The 23,430-nt window shown below is 44.3% G+C and overlaps 1 protein-coding gene across 1 annotated transcript in view; it reads right to left on the bottom strand.

Moving 5' to 3' along the window:
- The window catches only part of PPP1R9B (protein phosphatase 1 regulatory subunit 9B), a 343,538-nt gene that overhangs the window by 136,148 nt on the left and 183,960 nt on the right, over nt 1–23,430 (bottom strand). Inside the window, exons 2-3 of the mRNA XM_086923962.1 lie at nt 18,041–18,173; nt 13,356–13,476 (exon numbers count right to left, since the gene is read on the bottom strand). Coding sequence (XP_086780088.1) covers nt 13,356–13,476; nt 18,041–18,173 — 254 coding nt within the window. The remainder of the gene's footprint in view (nt 1–13,355; nt 13,477–18,040; nt 18,174–23,430) is intronic.

Here is a 23,430-nt window from a genome sequence, read left to right as displayed (position 1 = left end):
TAGTACATTATATTATATCACTGCATTGAGATATTTTTTTAAACATGAGCGTTTTGAAACACAAACTGAGAAGCATTGCTAACTGCGCCCCTGGCTGTACAACAAGACGTGGTGACGTGTTGTCTTGTTGTATCCAGTATACGGCCTCGCATTCACGTGACTCATCTCAAGTGTCCTGCTGAATGCTGCTTTGTCTGACTCCTTCTAAATGGCCACTGTCTGACCCCGTCCCGGGAGCTCTTGCCCGGTTCTTTCACAGCCCCTCCATATACTCCTCAGCCACCAGTTCTTCGGACCCTGCCACACTTTGCTACCGCCTTCCCTGTCATTTTGTAGTCTTCTAACACAGTGGCCGCCCCGCCTTAGAGACTGCAAGCCCCAGAATGCCCTTTGCGGTAAAAGAATCAGAGGAGTGGGAAAGAGTTGCCTCCCGAGACGAGAAACTTTAACCAACCTCCCTTTCTTGTACAGCCTGCGCCGTCTCCTCCCCCTGCGGCCTCGACACCACCCTCACTCAGCCTTCTTCCTCCCGCGCTTACCCCGGCACATCCCCTCACCGCAGCCTCTTCCCTGCCCTCCCCTGAGAGCCCTTGATGCCAGGCCAGCAGTTCACAGATTCCCTCCCTCAGCCACTTTGTTCCCGGGTGCATAATTGATGAATCGCCGGCCTCAGCTTTCAGCCGCCAAGGAGGTGGCAGCCGGGGCAGCAAACACTCGAGCAGGCCGGGGGAAGGTCACACTCTCACCAGACCTCCCACAAATCACCACTCATCATAGCAAAGCAATTATTGACCCCGGGGGCGTGGCGGGAGTCCATCCTAAGTGAATAGAGGCGCTGATTGACGAGCAGCTGCCACGTGACCATCGTGCATCCCAGCTGCTGCATGGCTATTCCATCAGGGCCCCTGACCCTCCGTTAGGGTTCTGCGAAGTTGCACAAGTGTGTGTGTGTTTTTGTTGCCTCTGTAGAAAACATATCAGCATATGTATAGGTTTTTCACTTTGGCACATCCTCACAAAAATGGTGATCTTTGTGACAATTGGCGTTGCAAGCAAGCTTATTCAACACAAAACACGATAGCTATATTAGAAATACTTCTCTAGGGTGATGAGATTTTGAAAACCGAAAACCGGAACACTGCACAAACATAGAAACAGGACTACAATTCTGCATCCCCCCGGGCCACATAATGATTTTTTTGACAGCACTCACCAGGCCCAATTCTAGAGGGGCCAGGGGACCTAGGCACCCCAAGTCAACCCCCTGCCACCCCCACGGCCGAATCAGAATTAGAAAACCAACATGTGTTTTTTTTCCCCCTTAATGTTTCACAGGAGCCTGCCGCAGCCCCGCCGCTCCGCTTAATTGTTTAGTTTCCATGATTGACACATACTGGGCTCGCTTAAGGTCCGCGGACATATGGGGGTGAGGGCAGCAGGGACTGAGGCCGCTGCTGTCACACACTAAAGAACAGCATGGGTGTACCGTGACTCTCCCGCTGCAACAAAAGAGACCGCCGGCTTCCATAACAAGGTACTTAGGAGTCACACAGCCAGATAAAAACGACTCTGAACAGGATTTTGCTTTCCCCAGAAAAATGTGCATACAATTAGTATATTTATGTTGGTCGTAATTAATTGTATTTTATTCCTGCTGCTAGGCCTCCTAACTAGCAGTTCCATAGAAAAATACACGAAACGAAACGTCCACAGAGAAATATGACCTTCTAACATTGGGTACAATAAATAATTCTATTTATTCATGTGGCATTCATGTGTGTGTAGATGGTTACATGTGATAGAATACTGTCTCCTCCAGGCGTCTAGTGCAACAAACAGGGCAAAGATTTCAAGCCGAGAAGAGACGTCTCTTTGTCTCATTATGCCAAGATTGATACCACGCGTAGCTTTGATTTGAGTAATAGGAACATTTCTCACTTAAAGTGCTACAAAATAGCAAAATGCACCGTACCAAGCGCCACATAAGAACACGTGATTAAATATGTGTTTAATGCTACAAAAAAGACAGGTTTAAAGGCGAGGTAAAGTTTCAACTGTTGTGTGCAATAGCAAACCAAAAGGAACAAATCTAAGAAGCACTGACAGGCACCAATTGGGGTGCTTTCTAAAAAGAAATGCCTCATAGTGCTAAACAGATGTCTTCCTTAGTGAATTACGCAGTAGTCATAGTGTGGAATATTCGTAACCAGGTAGGCGTTACAGGCAAGAGTGGCGGGGGTGAATCGACATACGACAGGATAGGGAAAATAAAATATATAAATAAAATCACTTACCTTGCGCTCGCAGCATCACTGAGTCGGCGAGTGCAAAGTAAGTGGTATTATTTATTTATCAGATTTAAATAAGCATTTTGTATAGCACTGTTATGTTTTTTTTTCAGAAGTGCCTTTTACTAGTATATTTCAGTGTGGCTCAGATATGTAGTTTAAGTTTTGTGGTCTTCACCCATTGTACCCTTAACTCCTATTGAAATAGTTGCATTAAATGTAGAAGCAAAGAATAAAGCTCATTCAGCTAGATTCATCAAAGAGCCGTTTTGTGAGTCCTTAATAGCGATTATTAAGGAATCGCTATTAAGGACTTGCAAAACGGGATTCATATAGGAATCGCTAAATAAATTGCGAATCCTACACATTCCTTATTTGCGATTAGCAAATTGCTAATTGCAAATAAGGAATACTCCCCATTCATTCCTATGGGCCTAAAGGCCCATAGGAATGAATGGGGAGTATTCCTTATTTGCGATTAGCAATTTGCTAATCGCGAATAAGATAGCGATTTCAAGGGAGCCAGGGGTGTCCAAAGGACACCCTGTAGCACCCCTGAAATGCAAATTTACACAGGTGTTGCGCACACACATGTCCAAAGGACATGTGTGTGTGTAACATGCAACAGAGAAAAATGCACTAAAGTGCATTTTTCTATTTTTTCGCTATTTACCACGAAGTCAGACTTTGTGGTAAATAGCGGCCAAATATTGCGAATTCGCAATTTAAAATTGGTTTATGAATTGCATTTAAAGAATCTCTAATAGAGATTCCTTAAATGCAATTCCTCGCAAATATGCGATTTTGCAAATAGCGATTTTTGCATTTGGGATGATGAATCCCGAATGCAAAAATTGCGCTCGCAAAGGGCCAGATTCTCAGAATCTGGCCCTTTGCGAGCGCAATTTCCTTTCATGAATCTAGCTGATTGTGAGGTGGCTATCGTTACAGAAATGACAAACGTGGTCAGACGTCTGCTTATAAAATCAGATCTCCTAAAAGCCTTTGTTGTTTGTTGGCTGCTCCCAAGGCCAGACTGGCAAAAATGCTAAATTCAGCTACAATGTGCAGACGTGCTAATGAGCGCTAGAACCTGAGCAACTCTTTCAAGTTGCCGCCAGGATAGTGTAACATGCCCCACCACTCCCTCCAAGTATCAACAAGCATTTACAATGTAACGGTCTCGCCTTTGCAAAAGTTAGAGCTATTGGCATTGTAAATGACAACATTTTTATTTATGTGTTGGTTTTGAAAAGAGATAAATAAATGGCATTGTCATTTACAATGCCAATAGCTTAATCTCTTGCAAATGAAAGACCTTTTGCATTTGCACCCACACAGAGAGCCACACACACACACAGAGCCACACACACAGAGCCACACACACACAGAGCCACACACACACAGCCACAAAACAGCCACACACACATACACAGAGCCACACACACATACACAGAGACACACACACACAGCCACACACACACACACACAGAGCCACACACACACACATAGAGCCACACACACACTGAGCCACACACACGCAGAGCGACACACACATACACACACACACACACACACACACAGCCCCACACACACAGGGGCTCCCTGGGACGCGGCACAGCTGAGGCTCTGATGCAAGCAGTACATCTTCTTAGGGGTGGACCTGCATCCACCAGGTACATTTCACAGAAAAGTACTGGCCAACAGGTCCCCTCGCAAAACACTCGGACTCCGCGACTCTCCGCGCTCCCTCACGCACCCACCCCCATACCGAATCCACCAAGCACAGCGCGAGGCCTGTTATTATTAATATTATTATTATTATTATTATTATTATATTTCTTATATAGTGCCAGAATCGACCCCCGAAGGGGTATCTCCGCGCTTGCCTTGGGAACCCGTCCTGGTTTTTCCCTGTGAGATAGCCCCTACAGGGCATCCCCAAGGTGAAAGCCAGGCATCCCGCTGCGGGGGGCCGTTGTGGAGATTAAGCAAGCTTAATGCCCAGAGTTGCAGAGTGTGAACCCATGATTAGGTCAGGCACCGAAGCGAGAATTATCGAGTCCGTGGACATTTGAGCTCAACACCCTGCCGCGTCGGGAATTGAACCCTGGTCCCGGGTCTGACCTCTGCTTCAGGGTCTGCCTGCTCTAACCAGTGAGCCACACTTCTCCACTGTTAAAGTAATACTGTAACAACACGGAACACCTGGAGCTGAGTGGGCCTAGAGACGTGACCACGCCAGCAGTGACACGGGTGTGTCACCAGTGACACGCAAACAAGGCACTCTCAGACACTTTCGCGCACAGGCATACACCGACACCCACGTACATACATAAGCAGACAAACTCAGCACACAACTATATGAAAATATATTTACGCAGACAAGCATGCAGAGAGGCACGCAGGCATGCTCCTGAACACAGCCCTATGTGCAATACACACAGGGGTAGCAATGGGACACACCTACCCAGTCAAAGCAGGCGCGCACAGGCACACACAAACATACACACGGTCATGCATACATATGCAGAAGCAGAGAGATGTACATGTAGCCACGCACAGACAGGCACACCCAAAAATCTCGGGTCGCAGTAACACAGAAACATTCTTGTTAACATTGTGAAAGTGTTATCACAGTTTGTGGGCCATGAATTGACGCATTTCCTGACATCCTGTTAGCATAAAAAGTAAGACCTTTTGACCACTGTCAGACTGGGCGAAACAGGACATTTTCTTCTGCACGTTTCCAGATGACGGCCTCTTCAGCAGCTTGAGTGCATGAAAGGGCACATTGTGCTAGGGGGCGCAAGCCTCGCTGGGAAATCACAGTCGCAGAGCGATTATTATTAAATCGAATACATGGACTACCTCCGCGGGCGTTAACGTGCAGTTAAAGACTTGGTCGACACGCTACGAGGTTGACATATCTCCCACGCAGGTCACTGCTGTGTATTTCAAGTTTTATTTAAAAAAAGCCAACGGTTGCTTAATATCTACTAACAGCCACCATGACATTCGATGTGTATCCAAAAATCCAGCAGCCTATCGGCACAGAGTGCACAAATAAACCATTTTTAACATTTTACCACATGGCAGGTTATGCGGCAATCAGTTGGAGTCCCTAACAAATCCTATTTTTAATTTATTAGGATGTGTCTGTTTATTAAAGTGTTATACTGGGAGGGGGTCATAAGACTCACAATGACTTGCTTTACCGTTGATAATTGTGTCACACACACACAGAGGCACACACACAGTGCCACTCACACACACAGAGCCACACACACACACACACAGAGCCACACACAGACAGAGCCACACACACAAAGCCCCACACACACACACAGAGCCACACACACACTCACACACACACAGAGCCACACACATACAAACAGGGGCTCCCCGGGACGCGGCACAGCTGAGGCTCTGACGCAAGCAGCACATCTGCTTAGGGGTGGACCTGCATCCACCCAGTACATATCACAGAAAAGTACTGGCCAACAGGCCCCCTTGCAAGACCCTCGGACTCCGCGACTCTCCGTGGTCCCTCGCACACCCACCCCTCATACCGAATCCACCCAACACAGCGCGAGGCCTGTTAAAGTAATACTGTAAAAACACGGAACACCTGGAGCTGAGTGGACCCAGAGACGTGACCATGCCTGCAGTGACACAGGTGTGTCACCGGTGACACGCAAACAAGGCACTCTTAGACACTGGCACGCACAGCACACACCAACACCTTCGTACGTACATAAGCAGGCAAACTCAGCACACAACTATAAGAAAATATATATACGCAGACAAGCATACAGAGAGACACGCAGGCATGCTCCTGAACACAGCCATACGTGCAATACACACAGGGGTAGCAATGGGACACACCTACACAGGCAAAGCAGGCGCGCACAGGCACACACAAACATACACACGTTCAGGCATACATATGCAGAAGCAGACAGATGTACATGTAGCCACGCACGGACAGGCACACCCAAACATCTCCGGTTGCAGTAACACAGAAACATTCTTGTTTACATTGTGAAAGTGTTCTCACAGTTTGTGGGCCATGAATTGACGCATCTCCTGACATCCCGTTAGCATAAAAAGTAACACCTTTTGACCACTGTCAGACTGGGCGAAACAGGACATTTTCATCTGCACGTTTCCATATGACGGCCTCTTCTGCGGCTTGAGTGCATGAAAGGGCACATTGTGCTAGGGGGCGCATGCCTCGCTGGGAAATCACAGGCGCATCGCAATTAATATTGAATCGGATACACTAACTACCTCCGCGGGCGTTAACGTGCAGTTAAACACTAGGTCGACACGCTACACGGTTGACACATCTCCCATGCAGGTCACTGCTGTGTATTTTAAGTTTTATTTTAAAAAAGCCAACTGGTGCTTAATATCTACTAACAGCCACCATGACACTCGATGCGTATCCAAAAATCCAGCAGCCTATGGGCACCAAGTGCACAAATAAACAATTTTAAACATTTTAACACATGGCAGGTTATGCGGCAAGCCGTTGGAGTCACTTACGAATCCTATTTTAAATTTTTTATGATGTTTATTAAAGTGTTATACTGGGAAGGCGGCGTAAGACTCACAATGACTTGCTTTACCATTGATAGTTGTGTATTTAGCCATTTATTTATTAAACGTCTGATAAATACATGTTTTCTTCTGTACTTGCCACAATTTCAGCACCATCTAAAGCACAAGAAAATTAAACATTTTCACGTCCTCGTGAGGGTTAAGTTTGGGGGCCGTGCAGAAACTCATGTCCAGGCTGAGTATAAATGAAAGTACTATTACAAAACCACAGGGAGGAAAATTACCCAAACGCATCTTGGCGCTAGAGGGACTCACTGCACCTGGTGTCTGTTGTAATGGATGGTATTAGATCGTCTTCTGTGGCTGCTGTTGGTCCCCCCTCAGCCCCGGCGTTCCAACTGCTTCCGGGACACAAGCGCCATTAGCGACCTGGTTATTCCATAGCTGCTTTTGCAGGATCATCCAGAAGAGGCCAGTAGGTGCTGCTCTGTTCGCGCAAAGCGAATACACACGTGAATGAATGCGCAAATGAATGAATGAAGAGTGGAACCGCCGCAGCCTTGGGTGTATTCATTGGTAGGGGTGGTGGCACTGCGGCCAGGTTTCCTGCTTCACTGCAGTAGATGGAGCACCCGGGGAAGGTGAGGGCACACGCATCCACCAGCTCGTAGGAAACGAGGGGAGTCTCGGGGACGCTGTAATCAAATCCCAGTTCATGATAGGATGCGCCCTGTCTCAAGTAGGAATCCCTCACACTGCACACGGACTGCCAGACCTACTTCGGGGCTCGTACGTCACCTCCCAGGGCCTCCTCAAACTACCCCAGCCCAGCTGCACTGGGGAGGACTGGGAAACCAGTGACCTCGGCTGTGACCTGCCTGGGGAGGCTCCCAGCCTTTGGACCATAGCTTCGTGGTAAAAGCTTTCTTATCTTCTTTATGGAGCTAAACAGATGGCCCCATAAAGAAGATAAGAAAGCTTTTACGACAAACGTAAGTCAAGGAACCCAGTCTGAAAAAGACGGGGCTTAGAGAGCAAGAAGAACGTCACTATGACCTGTTCTCCAATGGCTGGCCACCGTTTAGGACGCCAGCAAATAGAAAAGAGGGGCGGGGCTTAACCTCAATAGTGAAAATCCCTCTATGTCATTAAGTCTCGCCAGCTCAACTGCGCATGTGCGCAGTCTTTTGCAGTCCGAGACCTAAAAACGGCCTCCTGGGGCTCCAGCCTCCTAGGAGATTGCCCGCTTGCCCTGCTGACAGTCCAGCCATGGCTGCTCCCCATGCATCGTCATGGCCCACCCATGCTTCTTATTGGTTCTCCCAGAGCAACAACCTTTAGAACCAGTGGCGTAACAAAGTCCTCCGCAGCACCGCTGTGCGCCGGGCCCCCCAAGCGCAAGGGGGCCCCCTTAGCACATGACCCTTGCTTTAGAGCTCCTCAGTGTGTCAGTAGGGGGGGGGGCTCTCCCTGTACTTTGCAGGGGGGCCCCCTCAGGTTTCATGTCATTACTGCTTAGAGCAGAACCTGGCAGTCACTAATATAGAAAATACAGATACAGCGTTAAACAGAATAAAGTGCAACATATACACATTGTGTCATCTGTTGTAACTTGGGGCCAGATGTACAAACATTAGGAATACCAATTTCCTAAATGCGATTTTCTCCGAATCGCAATTAGGAAATCAATATTTCTGATGTATGAAACTCTTTTGCGTTTCAGTAGCAATTCCTAGTGGTTGCAACTAGACCTATCTCATGCATAATAATGAGGTAGGGTGCAATTTGTGAGCCATTGCAGGGAAGGCGGTCTGCTGAGTTCAACAGAGCACCATGTTTGTTACTGCTTTTTTTATAAAGCAATCTTTTGTTTATAAAAATGCAGCCCATTTTCCTTAAAAAGAAAATAAGATGGATTTACAAAGAAAAAATGTAACTTTGCAGTTTCATATTTTAAGAGGGACCTTGGCCTGCTCGTAAAATGTTTTTTTTTTTTTATATTCTCAAAGGGGTAGGAGTTTCCAAGGGAACCGTTTCCTTATGCGAATGGGTTGCCACCAGTTTTAAACTGGTGGTAAAGTATTTCTGTAAATTTGGTTTCAAAACATTAACACATACCATTCTGATTCGGTATTTGGAGGGACACCCCTTCCAAATACTGAATCGGTATTTAATAGCAAACTCATATTGAGATTCAGTAGCAAGTTACATTGTAAAAAGCGTATTTGCTATCACAAATAGCCCGATTGACTGCAAAAAGCAGTGTACATCTGGCCATTAATTGCTTTCTGCTAGGGGTTGCTAATTAATTCTGCACTGGAAAATATGAAAACTTGTCTCTGCGTGTGCTCAGTCAACCCGTTTCGAAAACCGGGACATACGCTTAATTTAGCAGGACAGCATATGATGAAAAACCAATATGCCTGGTCACCCTGTTTTCACACAAAACCGCGTTTTTTACCTGTTGAAATACTTGCTGCTTACAGGTCTGTGAAAGGAAATCTTGAATAGAAAAAAAATCTGCATATGTTTCCCGTTTTGCATACAGCGAAAGGTAAACTTGCAGAGAAATAGTCTGGATATATTTTCCTGCTGGTCTGTGTTTGATTACAATGAAAAGTATCTGACTATGCAAAGAAGAAACATCAGAACTTAGCAGAACAACCTGTGAAAAAATGGGCAAAAGCCAGTCTGTCCCTCACATGGCTTTTATAACGGCAAATAGAAAGATTGCAACTGGACCCCTACATCTTCTGCATGGTTGACGGGTCAGTCCATCACCCTTGTTAGCTAGCCACTTAGTTAAAGAAAGGTAGCAATACAGATTTAACATTCCCACACCCAGAATTACAAATACTGCGAGCATCAGGAATTCTGGTGTGCAGTAATAATATGCTATTCCGGCATGGAGTCTTAGGTGCCTTCGAAATGGGGATTTATCATTGAAATAGGCAGGCGGCGAGTCCGGTTTTTCATTGCTGATCCATGTCCCACCTGGAAATGTTAAAGGCTTTAGTGAAATGCCCAGATAAGAAACATTGGGAAGTGATATATGATGACGAATTGATTTATTTACCTTATTTTAAAGTGTTTGCTTAACTTTAGGGCTACTGGCGCTGAGAGCACAACACGCAGTCCTTAAAAGCCAGCAAACGCTCTCCTCTGTTAAAACCACTATAACGAATTAACAAGTAAAAAACACCCCAAGAGTTCCTAGATTTAAAGTACAACAGTTCTGATGTAATTTATTTCTAGGTACTTTGGTGTGCCTTGGTGTAAACAGTGAGATAAGTGAAAGGTCAAAGTAAACCTAAAACAAAGCAATTTGCACCAACTTCTTTTGCAAAGCTACTACTTATAGGGTCACCACTTCACTCTAGGTTATTGTTGACTCAGTCTCCATCCCTGAAACTTTCACCTACCAACCATTGATTTCAGGTGTGTTAGTCCAACTAGTTCAAGGTAAGTGAGACAAGACTACAACACCCAGAATGCATGAGAACATTACTTATAAGTCCAAACTGGAAACAGTGTCCATAATGACCTGGAGGGAGGTGGTCACACTAATCACATGACACTTTCAGAATATTGGAATGTAAACAAATGGGTACCACTTTTCACTTAATAGGGGCCTTGCAAAAAACAATGCGATGCCCGGGCCGGTGAGCCTCCCTGAATATTCAATGCCTCTTAAAACTGAGTAATGTATTACGAGAGTATGGTGGCTGCTGGTCCAAGTGTGAGGTAAAGAAAGCTTTCTGGGAGCACTCCCTTGTTATTATAGCTGGCCTCACACGATAGTGCATTGCTACCTTGAGTGCTCTGCATGTGCTCCAGAAGAAAAGAAAACATCATAGTTTTCAAGTATTGCATTGTGGAGTTCATCTTGATTATTGTTTCAGTCTGTATTTATTGCACTTGTTGGCAACAGGGTCTGCTAAGCAAGCTCAGGACTGTGCTATACAAGACAATGTGGGCTATCAAGACTAGGGCACAAGTGGGACGTTTCTGTGTCCCATTTGCCTTAAACGCATAATTAAAATTAAGCTAGACTACTGATCAATGCATTGTGCAACAGTGCCAAGAGGCCATTTTAGGGTGCATGTTTGAGCTTTAAGATAAGTAGGCAGAAGGGCAGAGAGACAGAGAGATGGATAGATAGATAGATAGATAGATAGATAGATAGATAGATAGATAGATAGATAGATAGATAGATAGATAGATCTGCTATCCAACAGAATGCTCAGCAATATAAGGATTTTGTTTTCTAGTGTTGATAAAGGCTTTCAGTCTCACTCTTTTATCTGAACATATTAACACTATCTTGGCAGAAGTCTCACCTGCTTATTGCCTGGGTACAGAAATGACCAGAAGAACATGACAACCCGATTTATGAAAAAGTTGGGGAATGTGTTGTACTCTACATGCAGTATTTTTGTAATATTTAATCCGTTTTTACTTCCCAAAACCTTTTTTCTATTGGATTCTGCAAATAATGCAGCGAAATATACATTATGTGCAAGAGCAGTAAAACTATAATGCTGTTAATACACTAATATCATTTACTTCCAGTGGCACTCTGGAAGCAGGCCTAGTTCTGCTGGAGAGCATTACTACTTGGTGTCACTTCTTAGTTCTGAATCCTTCTGACATCCTAATGTAAACCTTGACTGATAGACGGACTATATGTTTAAGAGCTCATGTTCAAGTAAACCAAATAGAGGTACTTGGTACCTAGAGAGCAGGGCTTTAATGTCCAAGGCCTTTGGACATAATAGTTAGTCACCAGAGACATGTCAAACAAACAACCACTCACTACCAAATTATTGAAAAAAGCATGGCAGGCTACATTTTTTATGCCTGATATTTCATCTTAAGAGTCGGGATGACTGGTCAAAATGGGGCAATTATCCTCTAACTTATATTTGCTCTTGGGAGCAATTGCGATTTGACCTAGGTCTCTGTAACTTCAATTGCTCTTTACTTCTGAGATAAGGGTAATCAATACAAGGGCCAACATCCTCTGATCGCAGGAGGCAGAGGAATGACTAGTGGTGTTTGAACTTGTAAAAGCCTTTCATCAGCACCTTCACAAGGTGTTTTTTTCATTGAAGTTTTTGTGAACTTCACAAAGTTTATGAACTATAAAAACATTGAAAGATTAGTGTGAGAGAAATTTGTGTATACACTGTTTGGGAGGCTTTTTTGCTTCAAACGTCTCCTGCAAGTAAAGTGCAGATGCAATGGGAGTGTAAAGCAGACATCATACCTAAAACCATGGAGTTTAACATAACAGCAACTAACACGGAATGGAAACCTCAACCTATGGAAGTGGATTCTCCAAATTGCCGGGGATGGTGGATTTGATCTCATATGAAAAGAGGTGATCCCCTGCCCCAACTTTAGACCTTCACTATCCAACTCTTTGCTCAAGAGGTGCCAGGGGAAGGGAAACAGATTGCAACTAAAGAAGTGGAATGTTTATTTTCTGTGCCACTGCCTTCATCACCCCTAGGTACAGGGTTAGGAAGGCCCATTCCAGGGTACCAAAGGGCGAGACAGGGATAGCAGTTGCTGGTCCTACACATACCTGTTTATCATTCTATCCTCATACACTGTAAGTGTTGAACATTTTAAAGCTGGAAGGTGACTGGAAAAGGAAGCTTAGGTTGGCTTCCTGATTCCAAAATAGGGCAGCAGTACGAGCCCTCAAAAGGGCAGTATCTCCACCCTCTACTAAATTACATGAAACCAGAAGTATAAGCCCCAAGAGAGACCACAGGAAGACATCAGTGCCTGCCATGGCATCGAATATACACAGGCATGGCTCAGTTTATTTGTATCTCTTCTGCACACACACACTTGTGTCATGTTCTAGATATACCATCATGAGTGGCAGTCAGAGTCCCACTTTCCGCCCATCTTTTCATCTTTCGATTTTCCCAAAGGGTCTTGCTTCAGGTGCTTGGGATGCCATAATAATAATAATAGCAGTTTTTTTTAATATAGCAATAAACGCCACACCTCTCCAGGTTCTAAACATTGTAAACAACAGATGTCATTACTCCATTTATGGTGCTCAGTTTACCCACCTTGGAAGCGTGAAAGGCTGAGCCTGCCTTGCATGAAATTCAAACTCATGACACCCAGAACTCTGCATCTGTTAGCAGTTAGCTTTCATCTTATTCAGCTCACATCTACTCTCCCCCAATGAGCAGTTCTTCTTTCTTTACATTGTTCAAAGAACACTACACCACAGTGTAGTAAGAGTCCACAAACCAGCTACCTCTCCAATCACTTTTTGACTGTATCTTTGCCATTGACCTTGTGTAGCACTCGCTGTCTTGTAGCTAGGTTCATGCTAGGTTCATGCTTAACAAATACCACATACACAGAAATACATACTTCAACTGCTTGTGGTGCCCTGATATCACTGTAACCTCATGTCTCTTCCTGCCCTTGGCCCCTTCATCAGTTTCCCATAGCACATATCCCTCTTACCTCCCGTCTCGATGTGCAGCACCACCTTCGGTCACCGTCTTGACGAAGATGCCCAGTTTCTCCAGGCCCATGTCGGCTCCGGCTCCCATCCCGATAATGCTGATACCAAGGCCTTCAGAGTCTGCAAGGAAAGAACAACTGAGGATTTCAAGAGTCCAAATAAAACTGCTTTGGGCTGGTGAGGTTTGCAATGCACTATCCCATCTACATACCAGATACCTAGAGCCCTCACCAACCGCCTTCATTTTAATAAAGAGAGGGCCACTTATTTTGGCATAGCTCTTCATTTTTTATTTCTATAGTTTTATATAGGGCAAAGTCAACCCGAAGATATCAGGTTTCAGCGCTCTTTATACCTTTTTCGTTACAGATCAACACATTCATTTTTGTTAGGGACAGGGAGATTAACCCCTTCGATGCTCATGACGAGCTCAGCTCGTCATGCAGTACACTGCTCGTGTGCTCATGACGAGCTGAGCTCGTAATGAACAATGGGAAAAAGTTTGACTCAGCACTGGGGGGAGGGGCGTGGGGGGGGGGACTTGCTGCAGCACTGATGGTGTTAAGTGATTTGCCCAGAATCACAGGATGTTGGGCGATTCTCGAACCCGGTTCCCCAGCTTCAAGGTCGACCGCTCTAGGCGTAAGGCCACATCCTCTCCCCATTGATGTTGATGTTGCTAAATGTAATCATCTTTATTTTTATACAGTGCTCGTCTCTAGATTTCAGGCTGCTTCTCATACTGCTTACTCTGCCTTCTATGATGGAGTAAAAAACAATCTGGGTGAGTAGATACTAAGTATGTACAGTGTTGTCTGTACACTGAAAGGGAGTTAACAGAGCTAACAATGGGAAGATACCTGGCTGCTTGTTTGCTGTTTGAGTGTTTGCTCTTCAAACAAGCTACTCAAAGGATATGAGAGAGCCGAGAGTAGGAATAATCATAACCCATGAAGGTGAGCTTAGAACCCATTTGCAGAGCTCATGAGGGGAAACTTAGAAGCCAAGCAAAGAATAAGCAAAACCTGTGAGTGAGAGAAGTGAACCCAATAAGAGCAAACATAACACAAAAAGCAGAGTGGAAAGCCTGTCAGTCCAAGAACAATTCTCGAGGAAGAGGGTGTAATTAGAACGAAAATTCACCCATGAAGGACAGTTTACAACTCAAAAGGCGATCAACATAACACAAGAAAGACAGACCACATCCGAACAAGCAACAAGGTAGAGGATAGGCAGAAACCTTGAAAGATAATTTTTAATCCAAGGGATCAAAAACATAACCCATAAAGAAGAGCCATGGATGCAACGAGAGAGTAGATGGAAACTCAATGCTGGCTCAGAAACCAAAAGAAGAATAAACGGTAAATAGTCCTCGAAATAGAGTCCACAAACTCCAAGGGCTTGATAACTGGAACCCCCAAGTTAGAGCCAAGAGCCCGAAGGAAGAAGAGTCCCTTATGGGGAGCACGGCCTAGAATGTATAGTAACAGAAGAAAGCATGGCTTCGTTCTTACCAAGATTCAAAATCAGAATGTATAAATTGATGAAGCTGTGTTGAGTGGCGGAATGTATGTATTCATTCATATTAAAGATGATACTGTATGAAAACAGGTGTTCTTACTCCTAGCTAAAGAAAGGCTATACAATGTATGGAACTGTTATAAATGGATGAATACATGTATGTATTTAATATTCCCTTCTTTTTATGGCAGCACAAGAGAAACATATATTTGAGTCAGATGCATATGTATGAATGAATACATCAGTAAATATAATTGGTGAGAAAAATCATCACCTTTGCCAGTTCAATCCTGAGACACCCAGTAGATATTTTTGCCAATTGTGACTGTTATTGGTGACTGCAAAGGCAATTTCTGTGATTTCCTGCATTGTGGAAGGTGAATGACACCACTGGTTTACTTTAGACAAAGCACCAAAGTAACAGCCGTTTGCAGATGACTTCTGAACTCTAAACTCTAGGATAGAATTTGAAGAAGCCACCAAACTTGATCTGCATCATCTGACTGGTCAGTTTCATGGGCCACAGCATCTAAATGTGGCACCCTTCGCTAAAGGAGAAGAACTATTGCGCCATGAAGGATGCAGTATATACATCCACTGCAAAGGGTCAGCTGACATGACAACTGCCATGACCGGACACCTAACACAAGGTAACAAAAATACAAAGCAACCTCTATGATTACACTGTACTGATCTCAAACCAAAGGAAACAAAACAATTTGAAAAAGTACAGGAAAACCACTATGAATATACAGTACACTCTACCAATCAAAGGTTATAATACAAAGTGTATTGTCCTTTCAACTGAAATGTTTTAGGATAATGTCTATGGTTTTGTTCTAAAAGTAATTTTTCCTTCTGATAACTTTCCTTAACCCCTTCCATGCTGATGACAGAACGGTTCCGTCATCAGCTACGGGTGAGCTGTGCTGATGACGGAACCGTTCCGTCATGAGCCCGTTAGAACCTTAGAACCCTCAGCACAGCGCGAAAATTCGCGCCGCGCTGAAGGGGTTAAACACAGTCTTTTTAGTGGTTTTGATTTTTTTTGCACGTTGGCTTCAAGCCTAAGAAAGAAACCATAGCACATTGCCTTCCCCTGTGTGCAGTGCAAAGGTGAGCACTATCAGCTAATGAAGCATTATTACATGGTTTCACTGAATCTGCGGGTCCTTATTTGGCTTCACAGATCAAAAGAGGAAACATGTTTTCTTTCTCCTCCTATGAATGGGAACATTCTCCCCAGCCCCTTGATTCTCCCCCTCAGGTTTTTACTTTGAAGCCAGATCCACTAAAATTCGTAGTTCTGTGTTGTCAAGAAATGTCAGTGGAGAAGTGTGGCTCAATGCTTAGAGCGGCAGACCTTGATGCAGAACGCTGGCCAGGGACCAGGGTTCGATTCCCGCCTCGGTGGGTTTCGGGCTTAAATTCCTCTGACCGGATATTCTCGCCTCAGTGCCGATTCTAAGCATGGGTCCCACGCTGCAACTCTGGGCAATAGCTTGCTTAGTCTCCACAAAGGCCCCCTGATACACAAGGGATGCCTGGTTTCACCATGGGATGCCCAGGAGTGGACACCCCACAAGGAAAAGTCAGGAGGGGTTCCCTTGTGGTAGGAGTACAAGCGCCGGGATGCCTCCGGGTCACTGTTCGCGCTATACAAATACGCCACATTTACATTTACAAATGACAGCTGCACCAATATGCGAATCCCTGATTGCAGCCACAATCTTGCAATGCAAACTTTTCGTTTTTTGATGGCTTTTGATGGCAGGATCTACCCATCTGAGATTCCACACATTCTCTACGGTATGCAAATACCAAATGTACCTTCACTACCGCAACCTCCTAAAGCTGGAAAACTGTGTAACGTGAATTGCTCCGATTTCCTCGTGGATCGTTCTTTGTTGACTACTAGTCACCTAAGCTATCCATTTACTATAACCCACCTCCTTTGAATAATGGCGAGCATCGAATGTATGTACACCACTTCAACCATCTAATGTTCAATTATGTTATATTGTAAAGCCCTCTGATACCCTCGTGGGTCATGTTCGCGCTATATAAAACTTAAAAAAAAATAAAGTAAAACCTGTCGTAGCCTCTATAATTATACTGCACACACTGCCAACCAAAGGTAACAACACATATGGAAAAAATACAAGACAACCTCTAGGATTATACTGGACACACCGTTAACCAAAGCTAACAACATAAAGGGAAAATACAGTCAGATGGCTGCCTTTCAACTTCTGCTGGCTCTTTTTTTTGTGTTATAATTTTTTATTAGCATTTCATAAATACGGTACAAGAAATATGTGATAACATTGCGCCTGGTATGGTGGCCATGGGTAACAGAGGATCAGGGTTCAGTCCTAGAGAGGGAGCCGGAGAAACAGTTGCTGCACCAAGGAAGACAGCAGGTGTGCAAATTAAATTACCCACCTCAACTCTAGTAGGTACTGGCAAAAAGTAACAATACATGATTGTTTTGAAGCCCTGTTAAAAGATTAGGTCACATTCAACCAAAGGGGGAGAGAGTACCTGGAAACTACACATGAAAACTCAACACCTCTAAGGTGGATCCTGAAGGCAGAGCGGCACCAAGAAAGACAGTCAACTCTACAGTCAGTGCGCCTGCCACATTTTATGGTCTATGCCCAGCAAAAACAAAATAGGGTCAGAGCAGAGGGCCCACAATTCCTAAAATGTCCATCACCCACTCAAGTATACCAGACACTCTTCACAGCGACTGGCAGCTCCTTAAGCCTGGCCAGGTGCAAAGAAGAAACAAATTCAACAATTGCAAGTCCTCTCTGAACCACAGAAAACACTCTCAACCACAGCTGGCACCTCCTGACTCAAGGAGAGCACAGCATCAGCCACAGCAAGCATCACCTAACCCACAGCAATCACACCCTCAATTCCATCGGACGTACTCTTCACTATGATATCAAACCTCTGCTAGGGAAAGTAAAACCTCAACCATAGCAGGTGCCACCTCAGCCACTGCAATCACCCCTTGCAACATAGTATACATCCCTTCCAATGTGACCAGCCTTCCACCAACCATGGGAAGCCCCCTAGCAGTCGGAAGTGTAGTTTCAACCACTGCAGTCACATTCTTAACCACAGCATTCGTGACACTTAATAACATTATTACCTTTCTCCAGTTCCACAGGGAAGAGATCAAGACGTTCCACTCGCTTCTCCAGCTCATATTCTGCCGACGCTGCCATGGGGTCCACATCCTCGTTCCGTCGGTCATAATCCTCATTGGAGTAAGTGGTGAATACCTGGGCAGGGAGAAGTGCGGAGTAGGAATGTTAACACCAGCAGACACCAAGCACATGCATCTCAGTCTGGTACAAGGAGAACTTCAAAGACTGTGATATGACTTGATGTGTATTTAAGATATGAGGGACTCTAGGCCGACAAATCCGAGGCCCAATAGTCCTCTGCACCTCATGCTGCTTGTTTAAAGTTGACCACTTCCACCATTGATGGCACATGTAACGTCAGACCTTGGGCTATTGGCAGTATCCACAGTGTCCATATTTCAGCCTTAGTGTCCCTAGGTCACAGGCACTAATACTGCACTCCGATTGGATAACCAAGATACCCCATCTTTATACTTGACCCTCCAAAGGACTACAGGCTTGCTCCAGTGGGATTTGAACAGCTGCAGTGTGACATACTAATCTAACGCAATAATTCCAATACTGAGTTATTACTTTAAATACACAGTCTCTCACTCTCTCTCTCGCTCTCTCTCTCTCTCTCTCTCTCTCTCTCTCTCTCTCTCTCTCTCTCTCTTTCTTTCTTTCTTTCTTTCTTTCTTTCTTTCTTTCTTTCTTTCTTTCTTTCTTTCTTTCTTTCTTTCTTTCTTTCTTTCTTTCTTTCTTTCTTCCTTCCTTCCTTCCTTCCTTCCTTCCTTCCTTCCTTCCTTCCTTCCTTCCTTTCTTTCTCTCTCTCCAGGGAGGGCTCATAAAAATAGCACCAACAAAGAGAGGATAAATGTTACTTGAGTCCAAACAGGTTTATAACGGAAAGGCGCTAACATTTAAAACAGCCAAGGAGCATATGGATAGCTTCATCCTATGGGGGGTGGTCTCTTTGTAAACTCTAGGTCTGATGTCTTTTACTGTAGCAATGTTCACTTGTGGCTCAATGGAACAAAGGAGCCAAGCAGAAGGCTACACTCTATGCAGTCTGCTGTGATCCCTCTGTTCACAGTGGCCATAGATGCACGAGGAGAACACCCCGAATGGGCTTGCACAGGTCGAGTGTAGTCTGGGAAAATACAGGGCTAGTCAGAAAGTCAAAAGAAAATGCAGTGTTGTACAATGCAGGAACTTTCATTTATACAATGATGATGCTGTGAGATGCGCGCTTTGTAACAATCAACTAATTACAATTTGGAAGGAAGTAGAAGACCCTTGAGCCTAAATACACCATATTCTACAAAAAAAGGCCATGGGCAGCCTGTTATTACACGTGGTATAGACCAACCTCAGTATCTACACATTTCTACGTTTTTCTTCATCCCAGTGAGAATGATATGCTTGGTATCAAGAGATACTGCTTACTGCCTGTTTACACAAGAGGGCCACAATCACAAGCAGCAAAGGTGGCTTCCCATTGCCATAGGGTATTTGACAGCCATCTTGGAATGAATGCAAAGCAAGTCCGCTGTCATGGGAGCATCGCCAGGAAAACAAACAAAGCAATGCTTTTAAAAGGAGTCAATTACTAGATTTAATTACTGAAAGAATTTAGTAATAAATTAAACATGATCAAAAACTAAATACGATTAAAAAGCACTTACGAATACTAATTTTCCGTATTTTGTTAAAATATTGATGGCGACCTCTTTACACAATGGTACAAAAAAGCAGATCCAAGAAGCGGCTGTTATTATGAGTTTGAAAGGCTTCCATTCCATTATTGTCATCATGTTTCTAAAAAAGGTTTTCATATTTCTAGTCTTCCTTCTAAGGTTCAATTGCAGCCATGAGTACAAAAGCCAGAATATGTCCAAATAACTAAATGGCCTAAAATGATGTCTCCAAACAAGCCAATTACTCTAAAAACAGACTGTACGTAAGTAGATGTACCTATACGCAGTATACCACTGTGAAGCGGGTCATAGGCAGTCAGTTTACAAATGCAGTATCATTAGAAAGTGCATTAAAAACATAGTGTACATAATAATCACAACAGTCAAAGATACAGTTGAGTGACGTGAAAAGGCCTAAAGCACAAAAGTGCCAGGCACTGCATGTGAAATCTTGTGGGGAAACTGCCAGTCCCTAGGACACAATGTAATACTTAATGAGGTTTTATGCACAATGTATTCATCTCGATGGAAGTAACATGCCTCCGTGTTTTTATATCACTGAGCAATTGTCTAATAAAAAAGACTTGCAAACAAAAGGAAGAGTGGAAAAAAGTGCTGTATTTAAGGACAACAGTCTTCTGAACTACAACTCAATTCAAAGGTGGTGTGTTTCCAAGAGTAACTCAAAGTATTTAGCCAGACTCACAGGTCGACGGTATGCATGGTATGCTGCACTGAGAGCCATTAGAGTGAATACCAGATTCTAGACCTGGTAATTCAATGCTACGACGTAGCAACAGTTGTTAACAAAAGCTATTACTCACTGTTGCTACTTCATAAGAAAGTCTAGGCTGGGCAGGGCTCTCACGCAGCATGTCAGTGCAGCGCTGGCAGAACTGTGAGACCATCAGGATGGAACAGGAAGGGAAAAGTGTTGTGTTTACTATTGTTCTTGGTCTCGCGACCTGCTTTGCGCTGTACCCTAACCGCGCGCCCTCGTCCACTGTGCTATGACTTTCTACTGTTCTGTTATAGAACCTTGGGCGAGGGTGGCAGTTGGAGGGTAGTTGGAGGAGGACTGCTGTTCTGATGAGACGCCTATTGGTGTCAGGGCTTTACTTCAAATAAAGACTGCTTCACTTACCTGATCCTGGTGTTCTGGTCTTTACAAATTTGGCGACGAGTGCCCTGACACCACGACAAGCCTGCGTGTGTTCCCTGCACACCTCTGCTTTCTTCGAGATTGTGATCTCAGTGGGCGTCAAGTGTTCTGGTTCGCATGCTGCGGTGCCTGCATCTAATTACTTCGGATTTCGAAGCTGCACCGACTACTTGTGTGAGCTACACCTGCTCCAGCTCTTCAAGGTGAGATCTACGCTGTTTTAAGCCGTTTGGCCCCCTGCGCTGTCTGTTCATGGCATTAAAGAGCCTTCCTTGGGTACTGACTTCATTTCACTGTGCAATACGGGACGTGCACCCATTGCCTGCGTTTTACCATAGTTTGGTGCTGCGCAAGGAGGTGCCCTTCACTCAAGATTTTGCCTCTCCAGAGGCGCTCTTGATTTATGCCACTTTGGGATGTGTTCCCTGCTTTTGCTGAGCCGCGTTTAGACTATCTTATAAGGAAACCCTGTGTTCCGCCCTACGTGACGGCAGCATATCTCCTCAGACTGGTGTCATCATCAAGAATCTGATCGTATCTAGAGTAGGTGGGGGTACTCCTACGCTCTTGACTGTGGTGCTGCAGAGCCGTGGTCCCATCCTCTCGGCACAATGATAAGGACGAAAAGTGCCATACCTTTCCGTCGCCTAAGAGTGCGGAATTACAGAAGATGTTCTTTACCATAAGGGGTTGAGAATAACGGCTGAGTCCTTTCTTAACAAAGCCACTACTTTTAACTCTGACCCACTCACCTACGTGAATGTTGACAAATTTGCAGGTGTGTTTGGAGTCATAATAATTCTTACTAGTTTTTTGAGTGTGTGAAATTGGTTATATGTCGTTACCACGAATTCCGTTGCAACGCATGCCTTTTCCACGCATTCGTTACCACGGAATTCGTTTTCCCCTCATCATCTTTTCCACGTCGTTGTTACGTTCTAAAGAGGAAGCGGAAGTTTATTCCGCTTCCTCTCTTTCGACGCTGATTTCTATGGCACGGCGGGATCGTTTTTTTTATGGGGGGGGAGACCCCCCCCAACCCCCCTTTTTAATCCTACGGGTTTTTTTTTTCGTGGTTAAGACTATCGTTGTAGGCATACGCGTTGAATAGACGTTTACGTTGTAAGTGCCTTGTTGTAAACGTTACGCGTGGTAATGCCTTCGTTGTTAAGGATGTTTCCTGTGAAATTCTGCTGTTGACTGTTTCCATGGACCAGTCCACTTTAACCACCCAACCGTGTCTTTGGTGATAGGTATTTGTAGTTGAATTTATAGGTATTCTGCCTCTCAATAACACAAATGGGCTAGAACCGGTGGACTCACAGGGTGTGACACGGAAAGCCCATAAGTTGTGTGTTAATTCCTTCCTCCAGGAAAGGTTGTTATGATTTACTATTTGTACAATTCCTTTCACAACGCGATTAAATCTCTCTACTGCACCATTGCCCACTGCGTGGTACAGAGAGGTAGTTTTGTGAGAAATGCCATTGTCGTTGACAAATCTTTTAAACATTTCAGAAATAAATTGTGGACAGTTGTCGGTTAGAATACATTTATACATTTGGGTAACCCTTCTCTCATGAACAAAGTTGTTAAAAACTTGATCCATCCATGATATACTTCCCTACCTGGCACAAAATGGTATCTATTTCTTGGGCCGACAACCAATCATATTGTGAAATACAGGTTACCTCATTGAGTATATTAGCTACACAGAAGGTAAGTGTTAACAACATAAACAGTCTGCAACAACATTCTTGAACCCAGGAACATATTGTACATTGTAATTGTAGTCCATTATCCTGACTGATATGCGTGCAAGGCGGGGAGAGGAACTTTGTAAACCTTTGGTGGTTAGGACTTTAACCAGGTGTTTGTGATCACTTCTTAGGGTAATATGAAATCCGCATATGTAATGTCTAAAGTGCTCCAAACCCCATGCACATCACTTCTTAGGGTAATATGTATCCCCATATGTACTGTCTAAAGTGCTCCAAACCCCATGCACATTCCAAAGTCTCAAGCTCTATAACAGAGTATCTCTCCTCTGTAGGTGTGATGGAGCGTGAGGCAAATGCGACAATCTTTTAATTGCCTAAGTTGTCAATCTGGCTCAAAATAGCTCCTAAACCCCTACTGCTAGCATCTGTAGTGACTATACTGTGTAATGAGGGGTTGAAAGCTTGCAAAGGTGGAGCATTGCAAATGTCATTTTTAATGTTTGTAAATGCCTCCTCACAATTGTCAGACCACACAAATTGACATCCCTGTTTCACAAGTTGTCTAAGTGAAAAGGTTTTTGAAGAGAAGTATTGAACACATTGTGCTTAAAATTCAGATAACCCCAGAAAGGCCTTCACTTCATCTTTGTTTTTGGGGGAGGGAGCCTCTCTTATAGCGGATAACAACTCTTTTTTTGGCTTAATGCTTTCCCCACAAATCTCATGTCCCAAGTAGGTAACAATGCTCTCAGTGAATTTGAATTTGTGAATATCAGCGGTGAGACCGTATTTCTCTCAGTCCGTAGTACTCTGTTTAGATTAGCATCATG

This window comes from Lissotriton vulgaris, chromosome 5, assembly GCF_964263255.1.
Source record: "Lissotriton vulgaris chromosome 5, aLisVul1.2, whole genome shotgun sequence".
Taxonomy (NCBI): domain Eukaryota; kingdom Metazoa; phylum Chordata; class Amphibia; order Caudata; family Salamandridae; genus Lissotriton; species Lissotriton vulgaris.
The sequence above is the reverse complement of the archived record's forward strand: the minus strand, read 5'-3'. Positions and strand labels throughout refer to the sequence as shown.